Genomic DNA, 24,340 nt, shown 5'->3' with positions numbered 1-24,340 from the left:
TACAAAAGATGACAAATAAAAGGATTACAATGTGAAAGATTGTTATTGTGTACATCAACATATTTTAAAAAATATAATCATAATATTTATCAGAATTAACTAATCGCAGTGATGATGGATTCATTTGTTTAATTATTTGACCAAATCATGGCAATACATGTAGGTATTTAAACAGGTGGACAACAACGGATCAGACACAGATCGACTTTCCTGCTGCATCAATACATGATGACATGAGGAACACAAGGAAATAAATGAGGTGAAAACTAACGAAGGAAATAAATCTGCACAGCTTCTAGCTGCTGATCAAGTCCTGATAACTGTGTTAATGATTCTTTACACGATTAAAATTAATGATTTAATTTTTGAATATTTATATTTAACAAATATTCTTTAACATTTTTGAGAGTACAGTGATCAGGTTTCCATACTTTCAGCAATTAAAACCCTGCAGATTTGACCTGTTACTCCATGGCTGAACAAAATTATTTTAAAGAAACCAAAGCTGTAATTAAAAAAATGTTTTCAAAAATCAAACTAAAATACATTCATAACAAATTAATGAACAGGATCTTAAACTGGTGGTCTGGGGCCACGGGAGGGTCCAGGAGCAGCAGGGGTCAGTGTGCTCGTTATGGATTGTGCACTTTCACTTTGCGCACGAGCAGATCCGTTTCCTCTGCAGAGAAGCGTTCCTTCTTACTACTTGGCAAATGCGCCGTCATAATAGCAATTCACAAAGGTGCAAGTGCACCTGGCTCTTAAAGGGAATGGGAGATGACACTCTGATCGGTTTATTGCATGTTACGCCCAAAACACACCCATGATTAATTAAGAGACTAAGGACAACCCCTTTGAACCATGTGCCTGGCCCGTCAACAATTTTTCCCCCGTTAAAATAGCAAAAGTGGATTTGGACACACCCTAAATGCACTTTCGCCATGCGCTTCAGACGTGCGCTTTAGATCGTTAAAATAAATCTTAATGTCTGCAGGCGCACCACAATCCTGCTCACTCAGAAATATTAACATAACATATAACTTAACATATAATCTTCAAAATCATATGAAAACTATGATAGGAATGTTACATTAGTGCAACCATCACATCATGAGTGATAGAGATAATTATTCATTGATCTTATGTGTCTAAAGCTTCATACAGACTTTTTTTATTTGAACTTAAGGTTACTCATGTACACTGAACATTTCAGTCCAGGAGCTGCTCTAGTAACCTGACAGCTATCCAATCAATGTGCACGGAGTCACAGTGTTATAAAAGGGCATGCATAGATCTTATTCTGAGCTGAGGGTGAATTCACACTGTGTAATATTTGAATGTGAGGGCAAAGAACAATGCTCAAAGAAATGACTGATAGCGCATAAAAGCGGTAATTTTAGATAGTCCTTGTGTAACAAACTAATATCCAACCGGGATTTTGATTCTGACATACAGTAAACCTCCGCAGGTGTGCTTCAATATGCACTTTGATATGGACTGAATGAATGAGGAAATGAAATGTTTTGTCTGACAGTTGCTTCAGGCTCTGCAGGAGGGAAGAGAGAGAGACAAACTCAGGGTTTGTTGAAGTAATCCTGCCAGTGAGCAAGTTTGGTTCACAGAGTAAGTTACTGCAGTAACTGACCCAGAGTTTAAGTCACTTCTCTTTCTGGACAGGACAACCCAATGTTTCTGTCATCTCAGGGTAACAACCTAGAGTTTCCACTAAACTGGCTTTAAGGAATACATCCCAGACTGATTCACTGCGGAATGCTACAAACACTTCTAGCCTCTCCAGCTCCATTATGCATTATCAACATAATGCAAATCTGCGCCACAGATTCAGTGTCCACACATGTGAACATTACCCATTAATACAGACATAAAAATGTATTTAGATGATTTAAGCAGGTCAGTATCACTGCAACTAAAAATATTAATCACTACCCAATATACCCTGGCCACACCAGACTCATACTCTTCAGAGTATTCACATTAAAAGAACCCAATATACCGGCAATATAACAGCTTCAGTGGATGCAAAAAAAAAGGATTTTGATCAGGGCGACTGGATAGACAACAGTATGATAAAAATATACTTATAACAAAAAAGAGATATAATGGTGTCTCCAACACAAGGCTGTCTCCAGTTGCAGTATATAAAGCCACTACTTGAAGGTCTAAAACACTCACAGCTGCTTTCCAGGGTTGAGAGAGCCTGCATCTATTTCCCGGTCGATGTCAGTGCGTAGATCCTCAAGGGCACCATCATCTCCAAAAGCGCCCCACTCCGTATTAACACACATCCGCCCCTCGTCACCATCCAGCAGCTCAAGATTCCTCATCTGCTCCATGTAGCAGGCATTGGTCCCCGTTCCTTGAGGGATGAGATGTCAGTTTGACATATTAATTACTAATCAGTTCTCATTCAAAATTTCTTTCTTTTCTTCAAGACAGTTCAAGTCAATCTTATACAATTCACATAATCATACCAAATAATGGTAAAAATAAATAAGCAAAGCTTATGGCATTGACAGCATGTCTGATCTCTTGTATGGATTCAATCAATTCTTTTTCAATGCTTCAGCTGCCTTGAACTAGCCCACACAGTTTCTTTTGTTTACATTCTAATCTTTGTTTTCTTCAGTACAGTCAAATGCAGGTACCATGTGAAACTAAACAGTAACCATCTCACAAGACACTTAACACATGCAAGCTCCCGCTTGTGGTGTGGTGGGATCCACTGATCTTCGCCAATCTTTGTGATTTAATTTATAGTCACAGTTAGACTTAACTCACCCACAATAAGGCCAATTTCACAATGACGATCATCGTAGCCACAGGTCATCATGGCTCCCACTGTGTCATTGATAACTGCCATAATGTCAACGTCAAAATCCTGCAATGAGATTCATTGTAATTGGAAACATTAAAAACAGCACAAAGTTCATACAGTTTTAGAAGTTTGGTAATAGGCATAGAGCCCCTGATTTACAGATATGATTTGCTGGGCTATATTAAGTTTATAGACAACATTTTCCCAATATTTCATAGGATTACAAGTCACTAATAATTACATTCAAACAGGTACAAAATATGGTTGATTTGGACCATACAACATAACAAAAAATTCAGCTTTGTTTTTAATGTTAAAGTTTTATCTTCAAAATATTTTTTGCATTTTACCATTAAATTGTTCTTAACACAAGTGAAAATAAAAATTTAGTGGGCTGAGCGTTGATAATTTAGTTTATCAAAGGACCTCAAAAATATTTTGGAAAAAGTTGCAAATTCTTGGCTGTTTCCAAGGTTGACCTGGATTGGAGTTTGGTCATTGTGGATGCACTTTGCTGGGAGGATCAGTGACGTCTTTGACTGCCCTTTACACTGCCTCTACACAGGAGGCGTAGCGTTAGCAGCACTTTAGCAGAGTAGTGTCTACACAGGATGCGTTCATGTACAATATTGAGTCTGCGTTTTAAGCAGCGCTCAGAACCCAGAGTTATGTGTGCAAAAGAGAAGAAAACAAATTAAGTGTAGTAAAATGCGAGCTGTTACATGGCCTGTGTAGACAGCTGCATTGAGTCAAATAGAAGCACATCTGTTCCATCAGAGGCGCATGTGACGGATGACTGAAAAACACAGCTGAAACATTTCCTGCACACACAGGGCTTTAAACATTGTGGCAGCAGCTCTTGTTTGTTGGAGTGTGTTTGGCTTGTTTGGGGAACTCTGTGTCGTCTGGAGGGATTTTCTTCACTTGGAGTGGTGACAATGGGGTTTAATTAGCGGAATAATAAATACAGTTGATAAAAAAAAAAAGTAAAACCAGAAGTAGCCCCAACCAGACCCCACCATGCCTGTCAGAAAGAAAACCACTTTCACCTCACATATTTATTTATTTTTCACAATTGAACACACCCTTCTTAATCTTTTTCTGTCTAAACTAAACATTTATAAATGTTTGAAAATGAATATATAAATTATAAATGAAATTTATAATGAAATGGTATAAAAGATTAAGAAAGATTATTGATGGGCATTATCAAAGTCAAACTCTACGTAGAAAGATAGAGCTGGCAACAGCAGCACCGCAGCAGCAATGCTGTCTGTGTGGACGCCACAGGCCTGCAAGATGCAGCAGTTCAGTGATGCTGCGATTCTGTCTGTCGTGGGTGGGAACGACAGACACTCATTCACAATCAGAGAAATGCGTTATGTGTGCTGTTCTGAAACCAAACAGTAATGGCAGCCACAACAGCATCACGCCAAACATAGCACTCACACACCGGCACAGTGCTGTGACACCTCTGGGCATCACTGTAGAGAAGGGGTTGGTGTGGCTAGAGCTGAGCCAGTGGGGTGGTCGGTGAACGCACCACCGCCGGCTGCTCTGAGAACGCAGGGGCAGTGTATGGTGGCAGTATGTTGTTAGCTGGAGTGGGGGACTCAGTGTCATCGATAACAAGTTCCAACTCGCTCTCCTCGCAGCTGAGCATCACTTCTAAGTGTTGAAAATTGTCCTACCACTGCTGGTGGCAGTTGTCAGCAGTCCGTGCAGGATGGTGACTGCTGAACACCCCTCTCTGCATGGTCTCGTCCACTCAGGCACTCAAAGCATAATCCGTGGGGGTCATTGCTGGCGATAATGCTAGGACATGATCAGTAGTAGCAAAGCAGCGGGACAGTGGGCAAACTCGCCAATCACTTAAGAAGAATGGATGTTGGATAGCAGGCATGCTGCCATTGAAATTAATGCTGTGCACGTTCCTACATCTTACCTTAATCCCCAGGTGTTTGTGAGTATCAAACATGTGCAGCCAATGGTCATAATGGTAGTTGCCAACTACACACAGAACTGTGCAAGTAGAAGAAAAATATAACGATCTAAGCTCCTTACACCCTAGATCCAGAACAAGTGAGGCTGACAAGTAAACACTGTGTCCATAAATACTGCTTACTGAACAAAATGGCTGGGCCTTCAGAGGTGATGTTAGGGACCAGTGATTGATCCACACTTCTCAGGAAATCTGCCCACAATTAAGGTGATGTAAGCAATTGTCCTGTTGTCATGTGGGATTTGGAAACAGGACTGAGTTCACTCACTCCCAGTGAAATACTTCCGACAAAAGTGAGTCCTAAATGACTCGTGGTACACCCTGCTGATTCTCAGTGAGTGCTACCAGGTTTGTTTAGCTCACTGTGCAAATGCACACAAGTTTGGAAAGGAAATGTATGAAAATGATCTGTGGAACACTTACCCCTCGTTTTTTGATGGATTTCCTCAGGAGGCTGACCACATCCTGTCCTTCTACTCCACTTATCCTGAAGCCTTTGGTCCAAGACACCAGAACACTCTGAATATAAGTGAAACAAAGCATAGAACAAAATCAACACTATGTGGTAGTTTCATTTCAGGAGGCTAAACATCTGTTTTGAATTTAAATATTGGACAATATAGTAACATTGTTTTGCCACTCTCAATTGTGAGAGTTTTCCTTACCGCTGTCGCCAAGTGCTTGCTCATGGGGGAATTGTTGGGCCTCTGTATATTAAAGAGTACGGTCTTGACCTGCTCTATGTGAAAAGTGCCTTGAGATGACTTCTGTTGTGATATGGCGCTATATAAATAAAAATTGATTGATTGATTGAATTGTGGATTTCAGATGGATATCTAGCCTACATCACTTTCACTGCAAATAACAAGCATATATTGGTAGTTAGAATAATAACGAATGGATGCTACAACAGGTATAATGCCACTATATGATGAAGGTACAAGTATATTGAAATTTTCACATTGAAACACATCAGCAATTGGGTCAGTCCATTAGTTGTAATAATCAACAAATTAGGTGATTGTTTTTTTTAAAACCACAGAGAGAAGCCTTTTTCCTGACGTTTTGGGGAATCAAACATGATGCCACAACACTATCATCCCTAATTGCACTGAAGTACATACAAAATACTCTGCACTGTGTCAGTTATGAATGTTGATGCTGCACAACTGTCACTCATCTACCCTCATATAGGATAATATTATGGTTTCTGTCAGAGACCTTACCAACTAACAACCTGATCGAGTGACTCAACCAAAGTAGATAACACATTACTAACTCAAAAAACCTCTGTCAATGACATTGCAATTTACCATTGAATTGAAAGGTTTCTGTGAGTGAACATCATGATCATTAATTGACAAAAAGCAAAGTTTACATTTTCTGTTAAAAGTTAAAGTTGACTAGAAAATTCAAACAGCAAACTGTTACAAAAATAGCTAATTAAAATATAAATCTAGAAACCATGTTTCATAAAAACCAAGCAATACTTGATGCTTTCTTTCTATCCTTTATTTAACCAGGTAAAAGTCTTGTTGAGACTAAAATCTCTTTTTCAAGAGAGACCTGGCTAAGAGGGCAGCATAAACATTGTTACAACAATAAATAAACAATATAAACAGATTAAGACAACTGTCACATACTAAAATGAGTAAACACAATATCCAGACGGGATGCAAAGATACACACCATGTTGCACCACCATGTTTCTACAGTAGCCCAGAACAGACAAACCAAATATGGGCTCTAGAGAGGGTCTTTCATGTTTTTTGCAAGTTTCACAGCCACCATGGGTTCTCCTACACCCTTGGAAGGGGGAGGGGTATTCAGTTGGTTGCAATTTGCTACCTCACCACTAGATGCCACTTATTTCTACACACTGGTCCTTTAAGATAAACAGCTATGATTTTCCAAAACTATCTCAAAGAGAGTAAGGACAATACATTTAAAAGCAACTACACTGACCAAGAGCACTATTTTCCCAGATCTTTTAGAATAGACAACAGTAATCAGCTTTTTTGCCCAACTCTAATGCTGGTGTATCAGATGAAAATTTATTACGATATACAGCTGTACGATTTGAAAATTTTACCAGCCACTCTTTTTTTTTTCTTTACCAGCCACCATTTTGTAATCGCACTTTTGTGTATGTGTAACTTTTGTGTAATGTAAAAAGTAATTTAATTTAATATTCATTCACTTGTAACCCCTAACCCACTAATCCACTTGAGTTGTGAAGTAATAAGATGATGACTTACGGACCAGCATGTTACCACAGTTAAATTCCCTCTTTAGTTTTTGTAAGATTTAATAATCATATTAATTGTAGGTGAAAGGAAGATTTAAAATATTGTATAGGATAAAATATAAACAGTAAATATCCATGACAGTCCAGTAATGCTAAAGACTCAAAATCTCAGACCCAATACTTTCATAAAACAGCTTCTTCCAGCTCATCCCTTCAGTCATGATGTAATTATGTAGCCACTGGTATACTCCTATTGCCTACTGGTGCATTGGTTTCTGTTTCAACTGTTTTGTGTTTATAAAGTACGAATGAGGAGGATTATTCATATAACCCTGTCTTTTACAGCTGATATACATTTTAAATAATTATGTGCAATGATACAACCAATAAGTTTCTGGTTGATTTGATGGATCTAAAAGAATCCTCCCCATAAAAAACCTGTTACGGAAAGTTGGTATGAATTTCAGTTGTTGTTTTGGACAAGGCCAAAGCTGCACTAAAACTCACTATGTTATATTAACGTCACCAGTGTTTTCACCAACATGAGGTTTACAAGATAATGGTAATCACTTATGGTTGAAATATTACTTGAGACAAAATGATTTTTAAAATCACTCACCTCATCCAACTTGGTCTGCTTACAGGGAAAAGAAAAGGTAAAGCCCAGAGGAAGCTTTTTATTCTTCATGCCCAACTTCTCCAGGAAATTAGCCAGACAATCAGCTATGTGGTCAAATAACTACAGGACAGAGAAAAGGTCACTTTTCTTATTAACCAAGAGCTGAAAAATTGCAGGTTTCATTTTCTGTATAGCGTCTGCTTGTGTGTGTGTCTGTGTGTGTGTGCGTGTGTCTATGCATAGATGCTATAACTACAATCACTGCTACTATTATGATTATGATTATCATTAATAGTAGTAACATTCATAGTATGTGGTGTGGTTGTTTAAATACCACTACCAATTCTTCTGCACTGAAATAAAACTAATCAACGGCAACATATGGTCTTACACGCAACACAGTTTAAGCTACTAACTACAGATTTTTGTCTGAAACTGTACAATGAAAGATTAAAAAATGATGCCTTAAGTCTGATCGGTTCCAAATTTATTCTGCAGCATGACCACAACCCCATAGATCCAGCCAAAGTTATAAAGAACTATCTTCAGCAACAAGAAGAACAAGGAGTACTGCAACAGATGTTATGGTCCCCACAGAGCCCTGATCTCAACATCAAGGACGCAGTCTGGGATTACATGAAGAGACAGAAGCAGCTGAGAGAGCAGCTGAGACACCGTAATCCACAGAAGAACTGTGGCAACTTCTCCAAGATGCAGGAACAACTGACCTGCCAAGTACCTGAAAAACTGTGAGCAGGTGAACCGAGGAGAACTGCTGCTGTTTTAAAGGCAAAGTGTGGTAACAACAAATACTGATTTGATTTAGGTTTCTTCTGTTAACTGAACTTTTATGAAGTTAATTGATCAATAAAAACTATTCATGGCATTCTTTTTGAAAGCATCCTCACTTTACTTTAAGTGCCTAAAACTTTTGCACAGTAATGTCTTATCTACTACAGATTAACTAATGCTTAGCTATTAATTATGTGGAAGTGATACTTAATCATCTTTTGTTGTTATGATTGTTGTACATCCTGGTTCTCCACACTTAAGACGCTGATAACAGATTTTTTATTATAGTCTGGTTATAGTCAGTTTAATTCAAGTGAGACTGCACTGTGACCTGCTGACTGTGTTATAGTTGGTCTCATTCATACATACATAGAGCAGCACAGCTGTGTTTCTTGCTTCTGTGGTAGTGCATCTAGACCACAGGTGGCCAGCAAAAACAATACTGTTGTTTGTGGTGTACAGTACATATTATCTGTGTGTAATGTGTAATGTATCTAACCTCAGACCCGCTGCCTCTCATGATGTGTTCAGGAATGGCATAAATCTGATCTTCCATCTCAACCTTTTGCTTGCCACCAGCCATAACTTTGACCAGGAGCACTCGGAAGTTGGTTCCACCAAGGTCGAGGGCCAGGAATTCACCTTGTTCTTTTGATAAAAAAAAACAATCAAAAAATATTTCATGCAACATCACTTATCACACACAAGGAATTCAAATTTTAACCAGAGTTAGCATACTTTAAATCGCAGGTAAGTCTTTAACGAGGTTATCCAAGAACAAACATGCTGAATGCCTTTCCTTCCTCATGAAACATTAGGAAGGCTAGCAGTCTTCTTCTTCTCCACCTTTTGCTGGTACATAGGTGCGTTTTTTACCACCTCCAACTGTCAATCAGTGAAAACTCTGATGAATGCCACTAAATGGCTTTAAGATTCACATTTATGTCTAAATGTTAAGAAGAATAGACATTAACATTTATGTCTAAATGTTATAATGTATAATCTTTACAACGATGCATTCAGCATATGACTGCAACTCTAAAATCTGTGTGTCAGGAGAGATTCTTCAAGTAGTCTCTCATGTCAAATACCTCAGTATTATCCTCTATTCCACCCCTTCCTTCAAAAAACAAGTAAAAAAAGTGATTTGCCCTCCACTCCACAGAGTACCTTAAAATCACATAATAATACAGTCACAGCAAACACATTACTGACATGGGAAAACAAGAGCCTGTGGGTGAAATCAATGTAAATCAGCAGTATGCAATTGTACTGTTTTTTATGCTGTGAACATGGTTATAAATCCCGTAAAATTTCTGTTTCACTGTTCTCTTAAAAAATACCTTCAACCACATAGCACTCCTGGCCTAACTCAAGTCAAGGTAAGTGTTTGTCAAAAGCTGTGTGATCAGAAAGTTACTTATGCATTGATGTATTCTGTAAAGACTGAATCACCAGACAGAATCATATTATTTTGCAGTGCAAAACTGCTGCCCCTTCGCTCTGTATGAGGCTGATTCTTTCAAGCATGTTGAAATTCTGACAAAACCCCAAACTACCTTTTCCACTGCAGTTTGACTGAACTCGTCACATCTAAAAACGTGAACAAAAGTGACCATCAGACTATCTGCGTAGCTAGTTACCACAGGAGGTAAGTGAGAAAATGAACTTAGCAAAAAAAGTAAGCTTCTTGGCAATAAATCTTATACCGTTGAAAAGCCTGTTTATTTCTCTTTTAAATGGTGCCACATTTGTAAGGAACATGCATTTGCAGGATGAGCAGCAGAGCTGAGTATGTGGGTTGCGCCCATGAAAAATTTGCTAAATCTTCTCTGCCAATGCCAAACAGCTTATTTTGCTGTTGCTATTGACTCTTGTTTTGAGCTTCTGGTAGCCCCACATGCTGGCAATCAGGTGCCAATCAGGCACCTTTGAGCATGGGCCCTGCGACAGTGGTCAATAGGTGTCTGCTCCAAGAATTGACATGCCACGTTTGACTGATCTGGATAGGGCCCATGCGATAGGGCAACTTCAAGCTGGTGTTCCACAAAACAAAAAAAAGTTGCAGCATTATTTGGAGTGAGCCCTAGTACCATCTCCAAAGTGAAGGCCAAGTTCCATATGACGGGGGATGTCAGAGACATATGCTCACCCTGTCAGCACTTAGGTACCGTAGACTGTCTTCTGCAGATTTGCAGTCAAGGTTTGCAGGACGATATGGCCAACAGCTCTCTGCCCAGACAATCCGGAACAGACTGCACACAGCCAATCTCCGGTCTCATTGGGCTGCCAGGAGGCCTGCCATGACTGCCCTTCACCGTCAGGCCCATTTGCGCTGGTTTCGGCAACACATTCACTGGAACCTGAACATGCGGAGGAACGTTATGTTCAGCAATGAGTCCAGATTCTGCCTGCGGCAGCTGGATCATCAGGACAAGGTGTGGAGAAGACGCAGAGAGCGCTATATACGCTGATTGCTGCACTGATAGAGTAACAACTTTTGGTGGAGGCAGTGTGATGGTGTGGGGCGGGATCTCCCTCACTGGAAAAACGAGGCTTGTCATCATTGGAGGCAAACTCAATGCAGAGAGATATCGAGATGAGATTCTGCAACCAGTGGCAATCCCATATCTCCACAGTCTGGGACTGAACTCTATCCTCCAAGATGACAACGCTCGCCCCCACAGAGCGGGGTTTATCAGAGACTACCTCCAGAATTTGGGAGTGGGGAGGATGGATTGGCCTGCCAGCAGTCCTGACCTCAACCCCATTGAACACTTGTGGGATCAGCTTGGGCATGCTGTTTGTGCTAGTGGGAAAAGGGAAATAAACAGGCTTTCCAACAGTGTAAGATTTATTGCCAAGAAGCACTGTTACAACAACGAAATAATCTACCAAACACAAATTTCCTTACTTTTTGTGCTAAGTTTATATTAACCCTTTAACTTCATTTGAATTTACTGTATTTGCATAATATAATTTTGTTTTTGCAGTGATGTGCATGGAACTACAGCTCCTGACCTGAGTGAATGAAAACGACCAGAGAATAACCTAAGACATCAGTTTCATATGACTGGGTCAAACGTGGGTTGACTGTGCTCAGTAGACCTGTTACATCCAGAGATTTCCCATATGAAAGGCGTATTACCTGTTCCATCGGGAGTGGAGAGCACAAAAGTGGGCAGCATCTTGACGGCAGCTGTAGGGTTGGTGTCTCTGCACAGGCCTTTGTCCATCTCCCTTCGAAATCTTATTGACACGTCCATCAAAGTCTCATCAGACAGCTGAAGATGGTGCAGGTATTTGTCCACCTAAACCATTTGAGAGGAGCTACATTTGAGCAAAGAAGTCCTATATAGGAATAAGCAATACACTAAGTGAATAATAAAATAGTGAATGTGTGATCATCCAAATTAACAAATTACATTAAAATTTGACAAATCTGCATTGAGAAAATAACTGGCATTGTAGCTTTCCTTTGATGGGTTCCGGCTGTATATTTTGCTTATAGGGTTTCGCCATTAGCCCAGGTCGGTCCGCTTTGGCCACACCGAACCAACTGAAACCAACACACAATGAAATGCATCTCCACTACAGCCTCACAGCAGGGGACAACTGTGGCGAGCCACACTGCTGCGGCCCTGTTTGCGGCATGCTCCCCCCACCCATCCACCCTCAAACAAGCAGTGTGTTGCAGACTCACCTGTGTGTCTGTGCTGGAGACCAGAGAGAAAGACGTTTTAAAAGACTGTGTGTTCAGCTACTTTTGTACCTTCTAACTAAATTTTTGTGGTTTGAAGTTAAGTTTCTTTCTACATCCCTGGTTGTACTTTCAGATATCTGCCTTATTGCTTTCAGTCATATCAGAGTTGTGTTAAGTTACTCTGAAAACCCAATGGCATGTCAGTATGGAGCATAAACAATGCAGTATTCAAAAAACAGCAGCATGTTAGAGGCATTGCGCACCTACAAAATATCATTGACATAGACGCAAAACCACTTTTTTGTCTTCTTTTTTTGTTTACCCAAAGGCAGTTAGTGGGCATCAACTATTAGGCAAAATTACTTCTTCCCCTCTTTCATTCCTGTTACTTAAACACAGCCTTACTGTTTTCTGTTTCACTCTAATTTGCAGTACTATCTATGCTCTCTCTCTCTGCTGCTTCTTAATACTTAAGTCTCATCTGCAAACCACTGAAAAGCTTTTATTATTATAACCTAACTTCTAAAGATTACATTGCATTACATTACATTACATTTCATTTAGCAGACGCTTTTATCCAAAGAGACGTACATATGAGACTGATACAACACAAGCAAGGATCTAGTCAGGAGACAACAACACGAGTAAGTGCCATAAAGCTTAAGTTTGGGCCGGATAGGACATAGATGCCAACAGGCAGTGCTACACGGCAATGATTAGAGTGCATAGAGTGCACAGAAGTATGTTTTTTTGTTTTGTTTTTTCTTGTTTTTGTTTTGTTTTTTTTCACCCTACAGTTCATCAAGTGCAGAGGTGTTCGCGAAAGAGCTTGGTCTTTAGTCTTTTCTTAAAGATTGAGAGGGACTCTGCTAGTGAATCTGTGTTTCTCCATAATGTCAGAACGAGAACTCCCGCCAGGCCAAAAAAAAAAAAAATTTTTTATATTTGATATCCGAATGAATATCCATTCATTCGGAAATCAACAGCGTTTGGGAGTCTCTGTGCAGCACTGTTCCGGTACGTAAGTCAACCTCTGCCGTTGCCTGGGAAACCACTGGTCGCATGGCTCCATTAAGGAGTATGTTTGCGTAGCGAGCAGGAAAGAGCGAGGGGCAGAGAAATGACAGTGGATGCGAGCGGAGCAGAGGAAAAGGTTAGTAGTAAGTTGTCAGTCTGGCAGTAAATGTACAGTACAGACTACAGTGTGTCAGTTAATAAATGCTAAAAAGTCACGTCTGTTGTTTCCCCAAATGCTGGAAAAGTGAAGGAGGTTAGCTCCAAAGTTAGCAACAATGGGCTAGCATAACCCGAAGACGCTAAACAGAGAAATACAGAACAGAGAAATGTGTGGCTGCCGAGTTTACTGTGCACTCTGTCCCGTTATATCCCCCCGCGCGACTAATAGATTAGTTAAATATTATGTACGATTTTAGTCAACCAACATTTTCTTTGGTTGACTACAGCCCTAGACTCTGCAGATCGAACAGAGTTTGGTAACTCGTTCCACCACTGGGGAACTACAGAGGAGATGCAGTACCAGATGCAGTTAAAAATGATGTGATTCAAGATATGGATGTTTTAGGGCACTAATTTGCCAGTGGATCAGTCTTAAATACTGCAGGGAGAAATGGTAAAAGAGGATGCAGCCACAGTGAAATGGCTAGATGAGGGCTGCCAGAATCAAGCTCCTCTTGCAGTTTGCAGTAATCTCCAACACATCGTCAAGGTGAGAAACAGGAAATGTAGTACAAAATGGAGCACTTCAAGATTTGTTTGGACTTCTTTTTCTGCAGCTCCAGTAGTCAAACTCTCCCTGCTCTACACTCTCTATTCTCATTGACAGCAGGCAAATTATCACCACTTCAGGGGTGCATTTTCTTTTATGATGCTGGTGAAACTCTGAAACAGCTTCAGACATGCCAACAGTCTGTTTTGCCTGACTATGTTTCTAATTAGAGAAAAAGCCATTCAGATGAAACAGATGAAAGGGAGATTATGATTTCAAATAAAAATTGTGTGCTCTGAAAGATCACAAGAAAGGTTTTAGGACGAGATTTAAAGGAATTGACAGACTTTTCAAGGTCTGACTATGTACCTACGCAACACACTGAGTAAATGCCTTTCAAGTTTTAGGCATGTCAGATGTTTAGATTCTTATCCATTATGCAATAACATCAAGGAGGTGTTTGATCAACAGACAGCGTCTGAAATTAGCAGGGGGCAAGGGCAAAAATGCCCCAAGAAATCTCAGAATGCCCCTAAAAACCGTGATCGACGGGCAGAGATTGCCCCCAAGAATTCGAAAAAAATAATTTTATCTTTAACAGTTTAGGTCAATAACTGCTCCACCCGATTAAAGCAACCTAAGTCCTGGGCCGTCACCAACACCACCACCAGCAAGCAAAATAAAGACGAATAAGACGGCAAAGAAAGTTGCAGCTTCAACTATAGAAAAATGGAAAATAGACTGGCTTGGTGTCAAATAAATGAATAAGACGACTCTCCTCTACTGCAAGGCATGCAGGGCTCACCCACCCAAAAATAGCCTGGAACCGCGAAAAAGTAATCACGACTTTATCAAAGGAAGCGAACAGGTCAAAAAAGTGTTCGGCTCATCGGCACCAAGCCATCAAACATAATCGATTTGCTTATGATAAGTAATATTAACGCTAACGCTAGTGTCTTTTGTCTGGCACGTTAGCCAATATAGTGTTAGTAATTTGGCGTTACTGTTAATACATATACGTGGGTCTTGCCGACCGGTGGGGTGTTCATTGCAGTTTTACAGAAGCGGTTTTATACTCTCATCTCATATATTCTCACTTTTTTTATACAGATATAACGCATTATAGCTGTAAAGGAGATCCGTCACTAAGCCACCTTCATTTTAATTTTTTTTTCACTGAACAAAACCGGCATAATGCCACCGTGTGTGCTTTTACATAGCATCCCAGCATGATGTGTAACACAATAGCGTCAGCTCCCTGTCCAGCCATTCCAGCTATCCCGAAGCTTCACACAGACGTCCAGCCGGCTATGACTACCTCCGTGGCCGACTTATTGGAGGAGCAACTCTGCCCCCCGCTGCGTGTCCATACCTTTTATACAGAATAGCGAGGCGGAATAAAGGCGCAGCATTCCCGCCTTGAACGGGCTGTGTAAAAAGGGCAGCAACTAACATTAATGGGCTCAGTGCGTCAAGTGAAATGAGCTTTTATTCCCAAATTTAGAACATACTTTTTACTAACCAATGAGGCAGTGCTGGATAATCGAGTCTATTATGTTATTTTCATCATATCATCGTGGTCAAAACCTCAGCAAGGATAAATTTGGAGATGAAATAAAGAATGCTAAAAAAAACTTCAGCTGAAGGCATTTCCAGAACTGTATCAATAAAGAAGGAATATTACACTCGTTTTGGCTCTTTTGACAGTATTTGTAGCTACTAGTCTGTAATATTGTAAAACTGTGGCATACAACGCATCAGACCCACAATGACAACGGTAGACTGGCTTTGACTTGTAGGAGGTCTGAATATGACATTATCCCCCCAACCAGAACTTTTGGTCAATTTAATTAGATCAAACCAATTAAATATCGTCATGATCTCCCCCTTTCACTTCCACAGGCACCTGTTTTGGTTTGGTTTAGTTATATTGCCTTAGTTTTGATACGTTTTACTTTCTCGTACCTTACAACAGTCACACACACACCTTACACCTAGCCATACCATGCATCACTGACGCTACTGATATCAACACCCCATGCTTTAATTACATTTACCTACTTCTTTAATTTGGCTTAATTTGGTTTAATACGGCTTCTTTTGTTAAACATTGCCATGGTGTGTTTCCCTTTTGTTGTGGCCACTTGAGCCAGGTCATACATATACATATATATGGTACTAGTCAAAAGTTTGGACACACCTTCTCATTCAGAAGTTCATTTCACGTGACGACCTCATGAAGCTGGTTAAGATATTGCCAATAGTGTGCAGAGCTGTCATTAAGGCTACTTCTAGGAATTTCGAATATGAAACATATTTTGATTTGTTTAACACTTTCTTGTTTACTACATGATTCTATATGTTTTATTCCATAGTTTTGATGTCTTCGGTATTGTTCTACAATGTAGAATAATGAAAAAACCCTTGATATAATGAAGAGAGTTTAGCAAGAATTAGCTTGGCAAAATGAGGTGAGAAGAAGACCTTTCCAGTTAATGTCATGACATTCTGAAATGTCCAGCTTATGCCTGAGATGTTTTGTCTGACACTGCAGGCAAGCTAGGGGGTAAAGAATAAGTGGAAGAAAACAAAACATGGCCCTGGCATTTACCAAAGGAACAGGGATAAATGCAACGTTTTGTTTCAGTTGGTGACATTTATTTATGTAATGGAGTTGTGCAAAAGTCAGCTTTCACTTTAGGCTCAAGCTGTTCCACTAACGCAGCTTATTCTTGTCTAGTCAACACTACCTCTCGCCAGGCTGGAATAAGCTTACAGTGTGCCCAGACCATTCGTTTATCAAAAAGAGGATATTATGTCGCAAAAAAAGGGAAAACTAGAGCAGTGTTCTTCTCAGCAGCAGAACAAATCCTTCTGATGAAACTATATGAAGAATATAAAGTAGTCTTCACCAAAAAGGGTAATACTGATGCAATTCACAAGGTGAGGGAGATGGCTTTGCACAAAACTGGCGACAGATTAAATCTCTACCTGTCAGCGGGTAGTGATGGTCTAAAGGTTACAAGAGCGAACTTATTACTAGAAGTTTGATCCCCCATCCGGCTTGATTGGGAAAGTGAAGAGCAGTGCTTGTCCCTGTTCATGGTTTTGTCTTTATTTATTAATAAATGAGCATTCTGATCACTGGCCGTGGTTATATTATCACTATACTAGATAATATCAGATGTATGTTTAAAATTATGGTGTAGGCAACTTAAGAGAACCAACTTACCAATATCATCATCTACTCTTTGACACATTTTCTCCTTTGCAGGATGTCCATTTACAAGTGTCAATGAAAGTTAAAAAATAAGAAGTTGCAGTTGGACAAGAAACTGCAGAAGGATATAAGTACAGTGGAAATTGCTTTTAGTGATCATGTCTGTCCGAGTCAAATATCACTATAAGCGGATGATTATTATAACCGATTTTTTTTTCTTTGTTTCTCATGCAGAATACCATCTAAACGACATCTGTAAATTTATTAGCCAACATGAATACAAAGTAATGAAACGGACAGCTTCACTATTAATGAATTTAATTGACTGTTTCAAAATACACTACAGCTGTTTCAAACACAGTGTGCGCACAATTTCGAAGCAGCGTGTTCTGACTTTTGCCAACGACAAGTTACTTATTTTCCCCGGCAGAAGAACAGGTGAAGAGAGCAGTGATCCTTTCCTTAGATGTCTTTCCCCCTTTTATTGTCGTAAGCTTTAAGGAGACTACGTTTGTCACGCAGCAGCAACCTCAGGTGGGCAATAATGGTGCTGCAGCTGCTTATCATCGGAAGAAAGTAATAAAAAATAGGTTTACCGTAATTTTAAATGTTTTTCCATATGTTTTCCATCATGTATAAAGAGATCCAAAATAAACACTGTAAGCGAACTACTACTATAGGTTCATTATTTAAACAGCACAAATTTTGCACAGGAATGATTCTGTCCCGAGCTTTTTGATCCATATAGGCAGCTGATCACTGTAACTGTGATCACTATCAGCGGTTTCCACTGTATACATTTTAAACACAGCAGAAGATCATGGTTTGGACTTTATTTAATTTTCTTTTTGTCTTCACAGCTTGAACAAAATGAGTGAATGAATAAATAAATAACTTCAAAATAACGCTGGCACACTTTTATTTCTTAAATTATAAATACTAAGCTTTTAAATAAAAGGGTTCGCTCCAGCACAGAAGTGACCATGAATAAAATGGACATTAACTGAAGTATTTTTGTAAAAGTCCCTCACAGTTCTTCCATTTGATGTTTCCGAACATGGACAAGTGATGCGAGTGCGAAAAGACACACGATGGAACTGTTTTTTGGGAGTCTGTTTCTGTCCGTCGGACATTCTTTGACACACAGCTAAATTAAGCTTGGCAGCTAGCCTGCCATGGAGCAGACTAGTTCTGCTGAACAAGTTACCATGGTTACTAAACAGCGAATCATCTAAGCCACTGATGGAACGGAACTCTCACTTAAATTAGCGAGGCTTATCAAAATAAGCCAGGCTTTTCCTTTAGCCAGCTTGACTGAACATCCCTCAGGTGTTACTAATAATATTAACAATTTAGTTTAGTAGCTTGTGAAAAATAAGGTGTGCCAAATTTAGTAGGTTACACCTGTTATTTTAATGTGCCGGATACATATTTTACTACATAAATATAAGTATCAGATCTGACTTGGTATCGGCAAATACCCAATATTACTCCATTCTATTCAATTGTCCCAGCAAGTCATGACAGTGAGCCAGCATACATAATACCAGGACCCTGAGACTGAGGCGAATAAAAGGAATTCAGCCATCATTAATGTTACTAATCACACCTGTGCTTTTCCTATTGTGGCATGTCAAATGGCTAGGGCTGTGCGATTAATCGAATTTTATTTTCGATATTGGCTTCCAACGATTATGAAAACAAGATAATCGAGATAAAATGATTTATTGTAAACTATTGTTTTCTGATTCTGATTCTCACAAGTCTAACTCTCCCAAAAACTTCTGCATTCCAACTTTAATAATCTGAGCTGACTGTAACTAATTAATATGATCTTAACCTGACAAATTATCATTAGGCTGCCATCAGATGTCTGTCATCAACACAGTTTTAGGCAACAGAATTACACAGCCATTTTTTTGCTTGTCCTTAATGTAGGGCTTGGCGATAAAACAATCTTGATACGGGATCGCAATAGAATGTATGTTGAGACATAAGTCATATGACATAAAGATGATAAACTTTGGACATTTCTTACTCGATAGGGATGGATTTAACAGCAGAAATATACACAACAACAGCCTGTCAGTCTGCAGTTTTTGGTTTGCATCAAAGTACATACCCATTTCCTATCACAGCCAACAAGGCTACGCTAGTGCTATCATTAGCAGGGATACAACTATCTGGAGTGCCCGTCACATCTAAAGTGACGTTAGCCAAAAAAAGCTACTCTAACTCACGAACACATTTCTCTAGTAGTGACATCCTGTCTGCAACTGTGGAACAGTCATCACACACCATTGTTTTAATGGGGCTGCTTTGACTGCGAATGCACAAAGCTAACTGCTAGGCTAAGCTTGAAGCTAGGGGTATTTACCCACTAACATTATTGTCATTTCATAAAGAAAACTAGCGAATCAAATGATATATGAACTAAGCACAGAAAATAACGTAGTCAGTAAGATAAATGATTATAGCTGAATATACTAATTGTACACATATATGTATATATATATATACATATACATATATATATATATATATATATATATATATATATATATATATATATATATATATATATATGTATATATGTATATAAATATATATATATATATATATATATAGATAGATAGATAGATAGATAGAATCACATATATATATATATATATACAGTATTGTGCAAAAGTTTTAGGCACGTTAGATGTTTAGACCTTTATCCTTTATGCCACACCATCAGGGAGGCATCTGATTGGTCCGAAATTTATTCTGCAGCATCACAACAAGCCCAAACATCCAGCCAGAGTCATAAAAAACTATCTTCATCAATAAGAAGAACGAGGAGTCCTGGAACAGATGGTTTGACCCCCACAGAGCCCTGACGGGCGGAGCCACATCCCCCAATGAAATTACAGTTTAATATTCTGTCGGTTCAGGCTCCCGGAGCCGAGCTGAAGCAGAAGTCTTTGAATTTCTCCTCCAGCCAAGAGAACGGCATTATGTCCTGTTTATTGATGTTTTATTTTTATCTGTATGATTTAATCATGGAGTCAGTCTGGGATTACATGAAGAGATAGAAGCAGCTGAGACACCAAAATCAACAGAAGAACTGTGGCAACTTCTCCAAGATGCAGGAACAACCGACCTGCCAAGTACTTGAAAAACTGTGAGCAGGTGAACCGAGGGAAACTGCTGCTGTTTTAACACTAGGGGTGTTAACATGAACACAAAACTCACGGTTCGGATTGTATCACGGATTTGAGTCACGGATCAGAACATTATTAGGATCAGCGAAAAAAAAAGGGAGAGACAAATAAAACTTTGTTTTCCATTTATTCTGTAACAGACTTACATCCAGAAACAGCAAGGAACTTTTGCCGATGGTCTTGAAAACAAACATTTAAGATGTCCAATGTTTAAATAAAATAAAATTTATAAAATATTTAATGCTCAGTTATTGCAATATGAGGCATGAAACCTTCCTCTTTTAAACAGTGAATGAAACAGCCTCTGTCCACGTCATCAAAACTTGATGATAACAAACATTCACCGCTAACATCAGTTAGCAGCTAGATGCTAATTAGCTGCTCAGTTGCGGCACATTAAACAGCAGGTAAACATAATTCAAATGTCACTTTGGACCCGTTAGATGCTGGTTTGATCGTTGCTCTTCAAAATCCCTGTTAGCGAGACGCTGTCTGCCCATGACTTGTACTTACAGCAGTTTGTTTACTTTGTCTTAAATGAGACATTAAATTTTGTAATTAATCCACAGTTCATATGCCTGCCGAACCGTGGGGGGCGATCAGTACCGAACACACATCAACTACGATCTGTTACTCCATTAGTTAACACTTATTATTCTAGTTACTTACTAAGCTTATTACTCAATATACGACTCAGCTTAAAAACAAACTGAAGAAATTGTCACAAGCAAGCAGCCAGACCTCCTGCACACTCATTCACTTATCACACATCAACAGGTGACTGAACAACCACTCAATTAAAAACAAATGAATGAGTCCAGATAGCTCATTGTAATTTCAACAAGCAAACTAACGTTACCCACAACACATTATATGATCTCTGCTGCATTCTTCACAAAAAAAGCCACACAGAGACATTTAACCATCAGAGATGAAATTAGCGACCAAAGAGACAGAGAGAGAGAAGCTGTATCTGACTCACATTATCTGATGTCTTCTTCTTTCTATCATGGAGATGACGTATCCATGTTATAACATCCATTTGTGACTGTTGGTCATCTTGTTTGTTAGTTAACAGAACTTTGTGGCTGCTGCTTAACCAGTTTGATATCATTAGCAACAATGACAAACAAGCTAACTCTCCTGGTTGTTTCTCCGGTTGTTTCTCTCTCCAGCCTCCACGGCAGCGTCCTGCAGCTGCTGCACTGCACAGACCAGATCATTTCTCCGGTTAGCTTAACAACAGTCCTTAATAGTCTTTCCATGGATATATAAAGAGTCCTTCAGGCTGCTAAAACAAGCTAACTGTTGCTAACCGCTCGTTATCTACTGTTGCTACTCTGCCTTACAGTAGAGAGAATTGCAGATGAAATCTGGAAACTATCATTGGACCAACGCGATGTCAATATTGCATTCTGGTTGTTGGTTGGTTAGGAAGGACATCCTCCCTTGGAGCATCATTTTACGTGTCTTGGACAATCACAGATTAGCATGAAAAAAAATGAAATACATTAAGTCCAATGTAAGAGATCCCACCCTGCGGAGGACAGCAGGCACCCGTCCTCCTCTGTCCCCCACTCCTACTCCACCAATTGCACCCCTCCACCCCCACCCCCACCCCACCACCACCACTGCTGTTGAAGCATTTTAAACAGAATTTCAATAATGGATTTTTTCCAAAGAAGAGAGAAAAAATAATTTATAAATACTGAGATTTGGTAATGGTTTATTTCAACCAAATATTCTTTTTTATATTTTGATCTCCCTTTTTTCTCTCAAAAAATAGAGGAGGATCAACCTCCTCTGCCTCTATGGACCAGCCTCCACTGATATATATATACACATATACACACACATGGGTACAATTTTGCACGTTTTACTTAGATTTCTACCTCCAAAACATTTGAGAGATGTTAAACCAGTACATAATTAATATCTTTTAAATTTATTTTATCTTATAGTTGAGTGTATGAATGTGCCAGGGCCTTTGTGATCCACTTGTTTACCTTTTTTGTCTTGGTTGAACCTCAACATTATTGTGTCTAAAATATTTGAGATGTTTGCTGCCCTGCCAAATTAACTTGATGTGATAGTAATCACAGCCTTAAGTTTTATTTACATTATTTTAATAAGTTTCAAGGCAAACTAACTTGTATTTTTTGTTACAGCAGATAACACATTTCCAAAGTTAAATGTTTACATTTAGATAGTTTTCAATATATTTGTTTGTCACAAAATATATTCTAAACCAAACCTATCTCTGCAGAAACACACTTTTAACTTAGAGACAAAGCTATTGGCTTTGCGTCTGATTTAATCCTTTACAAATGAGAGTATTAACAACAATATCTTGTTTTCCCAAGATGTTCCTGAAGATGGCCTCTCCTTGAGCCCAAAATTGTTTACATTTTGTCCACTGGTGAGCCGTTCCTACGTTTCCACCTCTGGGCACACAGGTGATGATAATTAGGGTCGCTTGGGGCGGATATTTGGACTAGCAGACAATTGACGTAGAGACGTCACTAGCTTCATACGTGCTAGTAGCCGAGCTACGTGCATAACCCCTGTTTGAACTTCCTCACAATAGAGCTAACGTTACACGGCGAAGAATTGCGTCATGATACAGCAAATGTCCTCAAAGGAAACCTACTTGAGTGTTTTATACCTGTACTTACTTTATTCGCTTGGTCATCATGGAGTTCGGCGCAGTAATTCCCAAGTAGGCTCGACGCTAACATCGTTAGTCAGTGATGTGTGGCGACTTTACGTCCTGTCTGTCCTCCTTCTTCAAGGAACACAAAGTTTGTCTACACGGCCGCCTTCTTAAGATAATACATACAAAAACAATACTTTTGCCTGTTCGGTTTCTTTACGTGAATTAAAACTGTCGCTAAAAACAAGAGTCGTACTGTCACAAACTTCCAACTTCCTCGAGTTGGTCGCTCGCTGACGTCATCCCGAGTTCAAAACTCTGATTGGCTGCAGAGTAGGCGCGGCGTGGTCCCGTTTACTGCTCATGGATGTACAGGAGGATGGACAAAATAATAGGAACACTTTACTTAGGCTACAAGAGCCTTGCAATAAAAGACACTTTAGTTCATACGTTGTCATGGGTGTGTAGTGTAGTCTTTACTCCAGTGCTGTATTTAAGTTCAGTTTACGTGTACTTTATCTCCATTTTATGTTACTTCATACTTATACATTTTTAAACAGTTTTTTTTAAACAAAACATATGATCATGTTATAAAATACGGTGCATTGCTACGGGTTAAAACTACCAAACAGTAGCCTAAGTAGTTAATATTAGAAGAGCTGAAACCATTAATGGATTAATCGATTAGTTGATCAACTGAAAATAAACAAGCAACTATTTTAAATATTTATCTTTAAGTCACTTTTCAAGCTAAAACTCCAAACACTGATTGTTTTCATCTTCCCAACTGCGACAATTTGCTGCTTTTCTCTGTTTCACGTGTATATCATTGTAGATTGAATATCTATGAGTTTGAGAACCTTGTGAAAATGTAATGGGTGTTTTTCACTATTTTCTGGCATTTTCTTGACTAAATGATTGATGAATTTGATGACCAATCAGAAATGGAGAACATAATTGGTAGATTAATGAATCATAGAAATAATCATAATTTGCAGCCCTAAAAATTTACTTCACATTGACAAGCTACGGCATAAAATGCTGCTTACATGTAAATTAATCAATAACAATAATTTTTTTCATATTTTTTTAAAATTCCATGACGGAATATGATAACATAACACTGTAAAGGTACTGTTCTGCATAATCACTATTTTTACTTTTGCACTTAGTTTTTAGTTTTTCACTTTTATAATTACATTTTTGAATGCAGGTCTTTCACTTTTAATTGCATATTTTTACACAATGGTGTTCCTGTATTTCCCTCATGGATACTGTGGAAGAAATTCAATCTATGGATATATGTTTATAAAAGAATGTTCTCATAAATGCCCT

The 24,340-nt window shown here is 39.0% G+C and overlaps 1 protein-coding gene across 1 annotated transcript in view; it reads right to left on the bottom strand.

Moving 5' to 3' along the window:
* Nucleotides 1–23,319, bottom strand: part of hk2 (hexokinase 2) — a 46,011-nt gene extending 22,692 nt beyond the window's left edge. Inside the window, exons 1-7 of the mRNA XM_044364773.1 lie at nucleotides 23,028–23,319; nucleotides 11,646–11,808; nucleotides 8,997–9,145; nucleotides 7,706–7,825; nucleotides 5,262–5,357; nucleotides 2,800–2,899; nucleotides 2,194–2,377 (exon numbers count right to left, since the gene is read on the bottom strand). Coding sequence (XP_044220708.1) covers nucleotides 2,194–2,377; nucleotides 2,800–2,899; nucleotides 5,262–5,357; nucleotides 7,706–7,825; nucleotides 8,997–9,145; nucleotides 11,646–11,808; nucleotides 23,028–23,090 — 875 coding nt within the window. The 5' untranslated portion in view covers nucleotides 23,091–23,319. The remainder of the gene's footprint in view (nucleotides 1–2,193; nucleotides 2,378–2,799; nucleotides 2,900–5,261; nucleotides 5,358–7,705; nucleotides 7,826–8,996; nucleotides 9,146–11,645; nucleotides 11,809–23,027) is intronic.
* Nucleotides 23,320–24,340: the final 1,021 nt, after the last annotated feature.

The sequence above is a fragment of the Thunnus albacares genome, chromosome 2 (genome assembly GCF_914725855.1).
Source record: "Thunnus albacares chromosome 2, fThuAlb1.1, whole genome shotgun sequence".
NCBI classification, from domain to species: Eukaryota; Metazoa; Chordata; class Actinopteri; order Scombriformes; family Scombridae; genus Thunnus; species Thunnus albacares.
This window is presented reverse-complemented; position numbering and strand designations above follow the sequence as displayed.